This window comes from Gymnodraco acuticeps, unplaced genomic scaffold (genome assembly GCF_902827175.1).
Source record: "Gymnodraco acuticeps unplaced genomic scaffold, fGymAcu1.1, whole genome shotgun sequence".
Taxonomy (NCBI): Eukaryota; Metazoa; Chordata; class Actinopteri; order Perciformes; family Bathydraconidae; genus Gymnodraco; species Gymnodraco acuticeps.
This window is the reverse complement of record NW_022991180.1, coordinates 3,949,933-3,964,410: the sequence shown is the minus strand read 5'-3', so window position 1 is coordinate 3,964,410 and position 14,478 is coordinate 3,949,933. Positions and strand designations below refer to the sequence as shown.

Genomic DNA, 14,478 nt, shown 5'->3' with positions numbered 1-14,478 from the left:
TAGAACAAATATAATGAAAGCAGGAGAGGTTTAAGGGCTTCCTCTTAACTGAAACCCCATTGTGACATATTTCCAGTTAATGTAATGTTTTATATTCTTGAACCACACAATTACAGTAACCACAAACTAACACAGCATTATAAAAATGGCCTCGACAATTGAAGTATTTTTTTTAACACAACCACCAAGAGAGGAGGCCATTAAATCATCATTTATTAAAATGAAATGATCAAGCAAACATAAATATCGGCAGTCTGCTTCATCTCTGGCCCGTTTCTGCCAAATGAACAAACCACACACATACTATGCATATACAGTATACACAGTGAAAAGCCTTGAAAAACCCTTTTATGCTTCATTCTAGGAAACATGAAGAGTGCTTGAAAAATAAGCCAGAATCCTAGTAGCTGCAGTATAAAGGAAAGGTAAGTAGCCACTTCTATCTATATATGCTTATATAACAGCACTGCACTTTAATATGCTCTGTATCTGCACTGTATCTCCCAGGCTCTGCTGCAGTCAGAAAGCTTCTGGAACAACCGAAGTGGTCTTAGCCCTAAAAAAAGAGTCTCTTGCTACTTATCAGCCCGGACTTGCATCATCAGAGTAAGACTGGAGGGGTCAGACAGTGTATGAGATACAGAATAATGACTTCAGGCATATCTTATTATGCAAAATCCACACTGATAGGGTTGAAATCAGTGACCTTTAAAACTGAATGGCTTGTCAGTGTGCACTTCAGAGCACCTGGCCAAGATAGAGATCTAATGTCGTGCCTGGTAGAGTGCACTGCTGAACTCCTCACACTACACTTCAAAGTTAATTACAGCAGGATCCGACTGCTCCTCTACAGCCAGTCCAGCCAAAACACACCGACTTCCTCTGGGCTAGCCAATCAAAACAGCCAGCTGGACCAACCCTCTCTAAAATGTCTGGCCCGGGATGCTTCGACAGGTAATGAATTGGCTAGAGGGCTGCATGCAAAGATCAAAACAACTATTTAGAACAACTTGAGCTTCGACTGGAGAAAGTGAATTGTGAAGGGCTGATGACAGTAAACACTTAAGGTGGAAGAATTCAAAACACTTACACTCAAAATATCAATCGTGTAAGAGTGTGGTTCAAGAGATTAAAGGACATATTCGATGAGGAGGAGTCTTTGATCAGCTGGCAGGAAACGGCTCACTCGCTCCATCCATCTACCTCTGATGCCTCAATGAGACGCCTCTGAGTAAATCCATGTTGTAGATCACATACCTGGTTGCTTTTCTCTGCCTGGTTGTTCCTGTTAGAGTCTGGGAAATGGATGTGGCAACCCGTCTCCTCCATCACCCTCTTGATGTTGTTGCCACCTTTGCCGATAACGTGGGAGTGCTCTGTGTGGGAGACGTCCATCTTCAGAGTTACCCTGTTACTCTAATGAGCAGAAAAGAGAGAAACTTTGATTTATAATGCTCAGATTGTGCAGCTTGGTACTCAGAGAAAGATGCATCTTTGTATATGTTTATTTGAAAAGGCACTTCATAATACAGTTAGAAAGGTGTCATGCAATACATTCAAGTTGCAACATATTGCAGTCATCACAGAAAGCTTATTAAACTCAATACATAACCTTCATCACTGTGACATTTTAAAGTGTATGAACAAAAGGAGGACCAGGATAAATGATGCTCTCCGCTCCCTACAGATGGGCTGCGACCGACATTTTTTCCATTATCGATTAATCTGATGTTGTTTTTATAGATTAATAATTAATTGTTTGGTCTATACAATGTCAGAACAGTTAGAGAAATGCACTGTCGTTCTCACAATCCAAGGTGATGTGTTTAAATGTGTTTATTGTCAGCAGAACATTATTATGATATACAGTACAAGAGAGAAAAGCAAGAAACCTTCATATTTGAGAGGCTTGAAACCACATAGTCCATTTTTCAAGATTGGCAGGTCAGAGAAAAGAAATTGGCAGAGAAAGAGGCTTTTGGTGTATGTCCATTGGTTTCCTCTTATTATAAATGCTGCTTCACTGAAAGCCCTATTTTAAACACTTGCATATGCTGCAGCCCTTTTGAAAAGAGGCAAAAAGCAACAAAGTATGCAGTACATTAAAATAAATGAGTCGCGTTAATAAATATCTTTGTCTGCCAGACTCAAATAAATGGCCTTTTCGTGACAAAGACATACAAGACGGTATAAACTAAGCCAATAATGTGTTGCTCTTTTGTGTCGGCCAAAGTGCACAGATGATTGCAGGCCCCCAGGGGGTGCTACAGCGCAGTCGCCGAGGTACAATTTTTCTTGTGTTTCCATGGCAACGGACACACACACACACACACACACACACACACACACACACACACACACACACACACACACACACACACACACACACACACACACACACCACAATCCCTGACAAGGCTTGGGATGAGAGTATCTGGCCAGATAAGTGCCAAGTTTAAACCACACTGCTGTGTGCAATCTGTCACTGACCAGTGGGAGAGCCGAGGTGAAATACATTAATGCGAACTGAACACCAGCGAGAAAAAGAGAGTGAAAAGGAGAATGACACACAGTCTTATCTTTACCTCGATAAAGATGTTTACCGTACCTTTGTGTCGAGGACGGACATAATTCTGTCTTTGGCTTCCCTCACATTGTCCCTCTTCCCGCACACCTTGATGTGTGGATCTGCAGGGAATGACAGTGGAAGAAAAGAGACATGCAGACATTAAAGAGAGAGGCATGTTCAACTTGTGGATGTTATTATGTGTGAGAGTGTCAGTGCTGATACAAAAGGGAAGAGATACAACGTGGGGTGTGTGGGACACAATTTAAATCCATGTATCCAAACATGACACAGCAGTCTGGATGTGTCAACAAATTAGAGCAGGTCAGAGAATACCTCTGCAGCAGTAATTGCTGCTTTGATATCTGCCGAGTCTCATTTAAGTCGAAGAGCAACCACACCATGGGAGGAGGAGGAGGAGGAGGAGGAGGAGGAGGAGGAGGAGGAGGAGGAGGAGGAGGAGGAGGAGGAGGAGGAGTGCAGCTCTGTGGAATTATATTCGGGAAATCCTTCAGAACACTTTGTGTGCTCTTAGCACCCCGCTACAGAAAAAAAGTAAACTTCCTAGAATTCTTGTTGAAATGCTCTCAGTGGTCACACAACAGAAGTAAAGGTCCCAATAGCTTGAGTAACCTGTGCTCCCAGAAGCCTTGCCAGCCTCTTAATACTTCAGATAAAATAACCAAACACTGCATACCAAAAGCATTCAGAGCTAATGCTTGTGTAGCGTTGGGTAAGCTAACATCTGGCTCCGCGCATGTTGGACCCCTGGAGAACGCAAATGTGAAAATGCATGAACACACACAAATGTAAATGTGCACACGCATGTACTACACACTCATGGTCCATCGCCTCTGTGTTAACTGTACTGAGCAGCAGGAAGTCAACTAAGCCGCCTTCCAGGAATACCCCTCCCCATACACACACTTAAAGCATCTGAGATTTACAGTATGGGCTCCAGTCAGGACTCACTGAGGCAGGTTTACTCTTAGTCGTTGGGAACTCTGCAAACCCCATGGAAGCATGTTTTGAGTTTCAAAGAGCAAAGAACAGAACAAAAATAAGAACCCTTAAAAAACAATGGCCAGGACATATGTTTGTGATGACATGGGACGTTTCTGATTTCCAGAATGTTTTATATCTCACAAAAGCCAAACCAAGAAGCTCTCTATGGAGCCCCACAATACAATGAGAACACATGATCTCAGTCTCCTGTAGAACGTAAAAGAACATGGGATGGCTAAAACGAAATTCAGTTTTTAGAGGTATGTGAAGGGGGTTCAGCTCTATATTTAATGGAGTCTACGGGGACCATAGAGTGCCAGCAGTGTCACAGGGGTCAGGAAATGTCACCGCACACTACAAGAGATGCTGGATCTCATTGGAGCGGAACAACAGCTCTTTGAAGGCCTGAAGGTTAGGAACTAAAGCTGTAGTCTGAGACAAAAACAAAACAAAGGAAACAGAAAAAAGAGCAAAAGTGGTTAGAGACCCATCGCAGTCTCAGAGCTGGTTCCAGGAACATTTCCCATCATACAGCTGTTGCTGTGAACAATAGAAATGTCTCCACTTCCTCCTGTGGCACCCACTTTGACCATTAGAGGGAGTATGGTCCTTCCAGTGACTGACCTGCACTGCACATCTGGCAAATATTAGCCAGCCTAAACGAGTGTTGCAGTCGTGATGTAAAACACCCCCGCATTTTTTCAATGGAGTGTGGTGTATGCTCCTTTTCGATGATTGATTGTGGAATAAAAAATTAACACCTTAAGTCTTAATTTGGCTCACACAACAGCTGGAAAAGCAAACAAAAACAAGAGTAAACTTGCAGCTGCAAAACTTGAATGTTTTCAGTCGCACACATTTCAGTTCCACTTGACGGAGAAGAAACCTTTTGACCCAGAGCTCCGTGCTGGCAAAGCTAAAGCATTTTTCCAGCTGAGGACTACATTCGAAAATACCACACAAATGAAGGGAATTAAGTCCATTTGGCTTGGCGTTTCTCATTCAGAACATCTGCGGGAAGTTTGAATCGGACAACTGGCAAGTAGAAGAAGTAGAAAGACAAAAAACAGAGATAAAAACATGCTTGATACATTAAAAGACATCTCAAAGTATTGGCCATTCTGTCACTCAGAGCAACATGGACCTGTCATGTGTGAGTGACTTAGCTCCTCTCTGTATTAAATCAGTAACAGAGTGCTGATGATGGCTCAACACAGAGGCTAACAACTAGCCTTATCACACTTATGCAGGTGGCAGGGACAGCTAGCTGCAGGTGATAAATACCGTAGATTTTGGCCCTGCATGAGGAGAGGACACAAACATACAAATCCCCCACATCTGCTGGTATCCTGCAGGGTGTAACCAATTCCAGACCTAACATAAAAGACAGCACTCATGCAGAATTCCAGTAAAACAGGGAAAACTCACACCCTATGAGTTTGGATTAGGCTAACTCAAAATAATCTGAACCAACTATAGCACTTCATCAGCTATTTTAGGGGCAGAGAAAGTTGGTTTGACCCTGTAAGGAGTCAAATATTCTTTTTTTAGCCATCGTGCACTCTCTCTTTCCCTCTCACGAGTACAGGTTGCGAAAACAGATGGTCAAATCTACATGTCTCTTCTACCACAAAATCATTCGCTTGTAAGATGTGATTAGCCAACATTCTTCCCCTCTGCTGCTCTCAGTTTACGCAACACAGGGAAAAATCCATCAGGCTACAAGTCATGGTTCAGAATTTTAAATATCGTCGACAGAACATCATTTCCAGGTGGTGTTGGAGGCAGGTTTTGTGAATGAATGACCCGGATGAATGGATGGTTGTGTGTGAGTGGCTTGCCAGGGTTTACAGTTGATTAAGTATCTAGAGGAAAATATGTTGCAGATTCTGATGTAACCCCGTCAACTATTTTCTATACAGAGCGAGTGAGGAAGTTACATAATGTCATTGGATTCCACATCTGGCTTGAAGACGCACACCGGCAATTCTCCTGAGGACAACAAAACGGGCACAGCTACACCTACTCCTCAAACTCCGTCTCACCCCCTCCCGGAAGAACTTTAAATAACCGTGATAATATTTTATTGGTAACAGAGTGCAACAAGAACAACTCGGCCAAAGAACGAGCGGGTTTCAATACAACTCCCACCCTCCTCTTCCTCCACAGCTAAAATATACAAATTCCTTAGCACAGATAAAGTTACTGGCTTTCATGTTTTCAGACTCAATTCAACTTTTAAATAATGAATGATAGTGCAACCTTGAAACACTTCCTTATTGTCCATCTGAGACCAATTACTTTCCTTAGAACATATTTCTGGTTAAAGCAACACTGACAAATAGTCATTAACCTATGTTTGGTGGAGAGTTAACACAGCTATGTTGTCACCTCACATTCACACATCAGGTTTAGTTTTGCTCTTTTGTCGTTAAACATCTTTACAATTAGTTGTGGACTTTGCATTTCTGTTAGATACACAGTAGGCAACAGTATTTCAAGAATGTGTTAAAGGAAGTCATAAAAACGTTTGCCTGAGTTTGTGGACTTGTGGCAGGTTAAAACCGATTCATACATTATGTATGGTTGCATAAGGGAAAAAGTGTTTAGGAGTACATGGATCCTGTAGGAATATCATCTTAAAGGGTTACAAAGGGATATAAAGAAAAGGAAAAACTAGTCACCTTTTTTGGACTTGGCTCCGATTTTCAGTTTGGACGGCCAGGCTATCTGCGTTTGGGTCTCATCCATGATCTGGAACAGAGGGAAGGAGGGCTGACATTAGCTTATCACAATCATCAATACTGGCAGTGTGTTGACAGACAAATACACACATTTTATTGGGCTCTAGTCAGGATAATCAAGGTCCTTTACTCTGTCTTAACGTGTCTATGTCTTATTAGACACACGCATTTTCAAACATTTGGACTACCTATGTTGTAAATCTATTATCTTTTATTGCACGTCTGTCCGTCCTGGGAGAGGGATCCCTCCTCTGTTGCTCTCCCTGAGGTTTCTCCCATGTTCCCCTTTAAACTGTGGGGTTTCTTTGGAAGTTTTTCCTTGTACGATGTGAGGGTCTAAGGCAGAGTCCTGCATCGGGTCGGGTACCCGCGGGTACCCGACGGGTGATCTGCAAAAAAGGTGATTCGCGGGTGGTATTTTTTCAAACGCTTTTTTCCGGGTTCGGTTCTGGGTAAAACAAAGATGATGCGGGTCGGGTCGCGGGTATTGCATAATAAATATATTAAAATAATAGTAAATTAGTTTAATGTTTAAAATCCTCAGACCTCCCCCCCGCGGGACCGCGCATAATCATAACCTCTGCAGCGCATCAATCTGCTGCTGTGCGCGCCACATTCGAAATGGCTGAGGTGAAGCTCTCTAGCGGAGAATACAGCATTTTCAATAACACTTCCTCAAGAGCGAAATCCAACGTCTGGGAGGCTTTTGGTGTCATCCTAGATGGAGGAAATAACCAACATCCCACGCTTTCTGAGACAAATATGAAACTGCGTGTGTTAATAATTGCATGTTTTCACTGCTCATAGGCTATGCGGGTTCGGGTCGGGTTGCGGATCTTGTGCCGACGGGTCGGGTCGGGTTGCGGAACTAATTGGCAATATGTGCGGGTAGCGGGGCGGGTTCGGTATTGCACGTCGCGGGTGCGGGGCGGGAGCGGGTCTTGAAAATCAGACCCGTGCAGGACTCTGGTCTAAGGACAGAGGGTGTTGTATTGTCATACTAATATTCTGTACAAACTGTGAAGTCCTCTGAGACAAACATTTGTGATATAGAGTGGGCTATATCCTCCTGGGACCCGAGGAAAAAAAGTGTCTTCCAATTTCCTTTTTTTTGTGATTTCCTACCTATTTAGGGTTAAAAAAACATCTTGCAATTTAGACTTTTTTTATTTTATTTTAAAATGTTACAGTATGTCCACTGTAGAGGACGTCGGGACCATATTAGTTTGAAAAGACAGCCAAAATTAACAGATGGACTATGTAACGTATTATGGTTATAGAGTGATATTAATACAATAATACATTCACCTTTATTTAAAACATGAATAAGTAATTGATCTGAACATTGCTGTTTATTTGGTCACTAAAAAACTAGTTTGGTTTTTGGTGAATCTTTCCAGATCTTCAAAGACTTTGTAGTCAATGTAGTGGGAAAGTACCTCATTGACTCCAGTCAGCACGGGCTGTAGGGTCATTTTGACTAGTTTTATGGATGTGGTCTCCATTTGACCATGCTCATAGAAACAAAGCTTGCATTCCTGAGGCAATTCTCATTTTTCATGGCTCCACTTAAAATAAAAACAACAATAAGACATAAGTGCTACTCTTGGCCATGTCTTTCCAGCTCGTCCCTATCTGTCTCTACAGTGTATGTATCTATCTGTGCGCTCATGGAGCCTCCTGCATCTTTCCCCCCCTTCTTCTTGACCCTCTTCTATCCCAGGTGTGAAAGCCTCATCTCTCTCATCATCTGAGAGCTCAAAATATTAATCTCCCTGAGCTATCTGGTACAGAAAATGTCTGCTTCAGTTCCGTCTCCTGCAACAATATTGAGTCATAAAGTCCATGAAGATGTTCCTGACGTCCACTAGAATGGACATTTATAAAAGGGCTGTTATTTGAAAACTTGAATTATTTAATTGCTTTCAGAACTAATTATATAGTTCCTCACATGTTAATAAACAATAATATATATGATTTTCATGGTAAAAATTACAATTATTCAACAATATTTGACTTCTCCTCCTGCTTCTATACAATTTTGTTTTTCGTATGCCAGCCATTTTGGATGAAAAGAAAGAGGAACTTCCCAGCATGCAATTTTTACCAATGACATATCACTGGAAAGATCAGGATGTCCTCTGTACAGCACATCAGGGATTGATAGAGTAGCTCAAAAGAGTAAAAGGAGATGCATGTTAAAAAAATGTCCACTACAGTGGAAATTTTCAATGGGTTGGGTCCCAGGAGGATATAAATAAACATTGATTGATTGATAATGTGGCTTTGGCTTGGTTTGCAGTGTGGACAACTGTTCACTACTGCTTCTCTTGTACTGACAAATATTCATTTCTTCAGTAAACCTATAAAACAAGTTAAAATGAATGATGATGTAAAATGGAGCATGTTAGAATGGTCAAAGTAAAAGTAATGAAACCCAGAGAAGTCAATAGTAGTTTCAACATGTCTGATGATATAAGCCAATATGATGTTTCCAGACATTTCTTTGTTTCTGCTCAACTACCAAATCCTCCCACCCTTACACCACCCCAAAAAACAAAAACAAAACATTACACTTGGCTTTGGTGCATGTGAAAAATGCCAACAACAATCTATGTAAGAGCTCTTTGACAAGTCTCGTCATCGCAACCACAAGCACATGCAAGGATGTGAAAAAAGAAAACTGCTGGCAGCACAAAATAAAAACAGCAAGGAGCTGGTCAAGACGCTGTCAGCGTTCCAATCAGAGGAAATCTATTCCCCACCCTGAACACCAGGAAGCTCACCTTGCTTGGTTTCCTGGCTACAGATCCACAAACAAGCCCCATGAGAAATGCCCGCCATCACGAGTGGTTGATGCGAGTGGAAAAAAGAATAAGTAGGAAAAACTGTCAAACCTTCCAAAAAATTAGGACCCGAAATGATCTCTCCTAACGTTATGCTCTGGATTTCAACAAGTCTTGTTTTCTCAAAAAGTTCCTGCGGCATTTTTGTTGGTTTTACTTTCCAGGCGTTTGTCTTTTTAGGGTGAAGATATGAATTTCTCGAATTTCTCTAAGCCTCGACCATGTGATCATTCACCCGAGGACGACTTCCACTCATTACATGATGAGCAGCACTTAATTTTCCTTGGTGGCTCAGTGCATTAAGCAATGAGCCCCAAATGAAAGAGAAGGTGGATTAACAGCCATCAGCACTGCCAGAGAAGATAGGACGTTAAATAGCACAGCAATCAATAGCTTTCAATATATCTTTTTTTACAAATATATCCGCTACTTTTTCTTGCCAAATAATAACAAATACAGCCTGTACTCCTATGGGATGTGGTGCACAAATCCAAAAGGGAAGTGCTTAAATTCCTCCATATGCTCTCCTGGAAGCAGCGTGGTCTGTTTGGCATCTTTTGCAACACATTCTGACAGTTTATCCACTGTCAGTCTCACGTACCTGTAAAACAGAGAGACAGCTTGGAAAGGCCTGATGCGTGCCTCTCTTTACTTTGCAGCTATATACTCAGAGTCCATGATGGTTGAGTGGAAGCCCTTTCAAGCCTCACTGATTTCCTATAACGTCCTATAATCACATACACAAATGGACAGCCTAGGCGAGCAACAGAATGAGCTGCTAAGGCCATTACCCTGCCACTAGAAGAGCAAGCTTAAACGCAATTAGTTTAAACAGCACCATTTGATTCATTAAAGCAAGATGTTCATTGTTTTTAGGACACACAATTCTTCTTTAAAAAAAGGCAGTTTCTTTGTTCTTTAGAAAAACAAGATTCTGCAATGCTCAGAAACGCTCATAAAACAGATCTGTTTAAGCCAACAAAATCATTGCAAAACACATTTGTACAACAGTTAATATTTTGTTGCATTCTTCCTTCACTCTCTTAAGCTCAAGATGGATTTCTTTGAGTATTATCATCATGTTCTAGCAGCAGAGAAACACGCTATCAGTCATTCTATCCTGCGTGTGGCTCTGCATTTACTCAGTTTCTTTTGAGTGAATCACAAAAACAAAAGGAATTTTAGTATCATTTTGTGCAATTATGAAATAAAATGAGAATTATTTTCAGATGAGCTCGCTCAACTATTTTTGTTAAGGATTCTTTTGTGGTATCATTTAATATGACTAAGCTGAAAATAGTTTTTATCATCCAGCATGCTAATGACCCCCATTGATGTGCTCCAACTGGAAACATTCCCTCCTATCTGCAATATAGTCAGTGCCAACATAATATTATCAGTCTATTCACTCAGATTGGTTTTACACACACTAAAATGTAGGCCTGAAACCAAAATGGATGAGTTCTGTGTTATTAGGTTTCCTACTACCTTGAGGCACAAGCTACTCTAATGTACAACATGACACCCTCCCACCGTCATCTGGTAAAAGCATAATAAATCACAAAAACCCTGTGGCTTAATGCTAACTTTTTTCTTTATAAACTGAAGTCACGTGCCCACACCAACAGCTGGAAGTATCATAACAACATTAAAAGGACATTATGTTCCCAGTGATAAGAAGTAACTCCTTTTCTTTTGCCTCCAAATGTCCCTTGTTTTGACTTCTTCTCCTGCGACAATGACACATGATTCTGGTTTTAAATGGAACGCCTCCTTGACAAAATCCACACGTTAGAGAAACGACACCTCCGCAACCTCTTAGAGGCTGTTGGAATTACAGTGGCAACGTGGGGGCGGATGGCAGACGAGTGTGGCAGAGTTCCACATATGTCATTAAAAAGTGATAAGCTGCAATGGAAATGTGCTTTTCAATCTTTTTTTTAGCAGCTACGCAGTTTAGAAAACCCAGTAAAGTAAAAGCTTCTGATAAAAATGACAAAAGCAACACATCTGAAATAACTCCAATTATACTTTCCCTAAATGATCAAACTTTAGGGGCTATGCCTCATCAACTTTTTCTCTGAAAGAGTTTTGTTCAGAGAGACCTGTTTCCTGTCCAGCATTGCTGTTCTTGGCAGCAACGTGCAGATGGGACTGATTTCTGACAGACCACACACCATTTTAAAGGGTGGAAGCCGTTTATTTTTATGGAGGGGCTTGCAAATACCTCTCAAATGGGTCAAGATATTTGCTCAAATTACGTTACCTATATATTTAGGGTTTCACCCTTTCTTCTCAACAACCCCGCCCTTTCTGAGATGAATAAATACATAAATGACTAAGGTTCTGATCATGTTTCATGGCACGATGATAGGTTTCCAGCTGCAGCCGTGAAGGGCTTCACGTGAAATCAAACAGGCAAGTTCCTGAAAGACAGCACATGTGTTCAACACACGTGACTGTGTGTGTACCTCTGGATGTGTGTGCTACTATAGCTCAGCAGCAATCAACATGGCAGAGGCATGTTTCCTGGTCTGCATTGCAATGGTGCAGCTGTTGATTCAGCTGGATTGAGTGTGTGTGTGTGTGTGTGTGTGTGTGTGTGTGTGTGTGTGTGTGTGTGTGTGTGTGTGTGTGTGTGTGTGTGTGTGTGAGTGAGTGAGTGAGGGGGACACAGAGGACTGCAGAGGGGTGTAAAGAGGGCAGAGTTAGGAGACCGACTGAGGGAACAGCATGCACTGAAACATCCCCACGAGACTCCACAGCCATAACTGAGTTCATGTTAACAACCTGAGTGCTAACTCGCAGCTAAAGCCCCTAACACCTCGGGCTACTACTAACATATGCATAGTTATGCCTACAACTAAAACGACACTATAAAGCAATATAAACTAATTGAACCTCTATGAAAAACACAAACATTTGTCATTATGTTTCGATGGTACTGTTTTCCTATTTTCCCAAGAGGAGCAAAATACAAGAAGCTTCAGTGCTATAGAGCAAATGAATTATGCCTGGCCTGAGATCTGAGTGAACTGGCACTTATACATCCCGCCTGGCATTATTTACAGAGCCACAGCTCCTGGGAAAGAGTGATGGAAGGGGGATCAGAGAGCAAGTTGCAAGAGGTTCATAGACATCTCACAACTCAAATCCACTCCAAGCTCTTCTGTGGTTCAGTTATCGTCTTCACCAGCCGAGCTTCTCGGCACTCAGCTGTCCCGCGGCTCAACTTCTGCACAGCTCTCCAAACAGCTTAGTGGTCTGTGCCATGATTTTACACTCTAACAGTCCTCGATCCAAAAATGGCAAAGCACAACCGTACGATGAACTGCTCACTTGAAGCAATTAATTTGCAGAGAAATCCCTCGTAATACCAGACTGATAACAATGACACATCAGGCATCGGTCTAATGAAATGCAATTATCAAATAACAGCAGGAGGGGGAGGAGGATCTAGGGAAGAGCAGGAGGAAGAGTTAGGAGGCAAAAACAAGACTGTACAGAAAGAGCGACATGAAGCTGGCCAGATTCCCCATGTGAGCTGGAGTGACTTGCACAATGCTTATTTCCCAGCTGTGGCACCCTCCTGTGGTCCCACTCTTTCTGCTTTCCTCTCAACTTTCTTATCAACAACATGAGGAGGAAGGACTGTTTGTGCTCCATTATAAAAGCTTTGCTCAGGACTCAAAGGAAGTCCAACAGACAGTGAGTAAGAGGGTTTCATCAACCACCGCCTGTAGAGAAAATGTGGGGGTGGACCATTATGTTGCTCATTGGAGAATGAACTCTAAATCTCATTCCCAGAGCTAATATTTAAAAGCCTGTGCGTCAAAAATTACCTTACCCTAGTGAGAGAGTTGCTATGGCTGTGCTTTATGAGTCTCTCTGAGTGTGTGAAGTACATGGGTGTGTTGGACGGGCAAGGAAGCAGCCAAACTAAGAGTTTCCATTTTCAGCAACTCCAAGGTATTTCACACACCTCATCCATTTTCTTTCAACAATACCGTTCCACAGGCGCACTCAGTGTTTATTTTCCTGACTTTAATTGGGCATGTACAGTGATCACGCTATCAGAGGGAAACTATATAGAGTTATCCAAATGGAAATTCTACAATAAAAACATGACTTTAGCACTTTACTGCTCCTCGCCAGCATGCAAACCCAAACAGCTGCACACTAATTTACAATTTCTCCTCTAATAACCTCTGTTTCTTTGAACAAGCTGTGAGAGTCTTTCAAGCCAGAGACTTTAAAATATGTGACTTTGAAAGTCAATACACGAACAGCCTTAGTTTGTCAGAATATCTTTGTGTAACGAGTTAGACACCTACACTGGATATCTAAAACCTTACAGTTATATCCTGACCAAAAAAGGTGGAGACAGAGCTACAGTATATCAAGGGTCTTTGTTGAGTCTTTGTTCCAAAAGGAAGAGAATTTCGAGGCGCCTGGTTTGCATTACTTGGTTTTAGAAAACTGCTTCAGAGACAGCTAAATTGCCTCCTTCTTTGACATTAAACTCAGCTTTCTAACCTCCAAAACCAAACACGGAAAATAGACAAAAGGGGAATGCTAAAACAAACCGCTGTCCATCATGTATTTCATTACAGGCCATTAACATACTATGGAGGGAATTTAACGTATACAGGAAGCTGGATTTTAAACAAGAAATAAACCAAAGGGGATGTTCTTAATGATAACTGCAAATGAACTGTGTCAGTGTTAGGGTTGAGCAATATGGCAAAAGTGTTTATCATCCTAATTACATTCACTTTTCTAAAGAATCTTTTAATTTCCCTTCAATTGATGTATAACCTGTACAAAACAAGGACTGTTTCATCTTAGACATAATCTATTTAAATAGATACATTATTAATAACCCAAAAATATTCTCTTGTGAAATGTTTGAAAAGGTCTGCCATATAATTGTTAGAAAACAGATTAATGCTGTTATGTGATTGGTTGTTAGTGTGCTGACAAGCAATGTATCTTATTGACAGCATACATTTATAATTTCTTAATTGGGGAAAAGGTTATTCAATGTAGATTCATTTCAAAGTTAATTGTTGGAGAAATTGAGGCTTTAATAGAAAGTACTAAAAACTAATCCTTGTAGTTGTAGCTTTTGTAAAAGATAATTGATTCATAAAAATAACTATACAACATCTACAGTGAATATTTAACTCCACACAGGGTCACACACTTGACTGATCTTGGAGCAGCAATGACACAATGTGAGCAAGTTGTGATGTGAAAAACCATTCAAGACTATTCAAGTTCACCGAGGCAGATCCTAGTTTTATTGGATGTAATG

General features: G+C 41.3%; 1 protein-coding gene across 3 annotated transcripts in view; it reads right to left on the bottom strand.

Annotated features, from left to right (window-relative positions):
• LOC117560929 (protein bicaudal C homolog 1-like) overlaps positions 1–14,478 on the bottom strand; it is a 69,129-nt gene that overhangs the window by 28,228 nt on the left and 26,423 nt on the right. For all 3 annotated transcript variants that reach the window (XM_034238056.1, XM_034238057.1, XM_034238058.1), the window contains exons 3-5: positions 6,256–6,325; positions 2,609–2,688; positions 1,258–1,416 (exon numbers count right to left, since the gene is read on the bottom strand). In XM_034238056.1, coding sequence (XP_034093947.1) covers positions 1,258–1,416; positions 2,609–2,688; positions 6,256–6,325 — 309 coding nt within the window. The remainder of the gene's footprint in view (positions 1–1,257; positions 1,417–2,608; positions 2,689–6,255; positions 6,326–14,478) is intronic.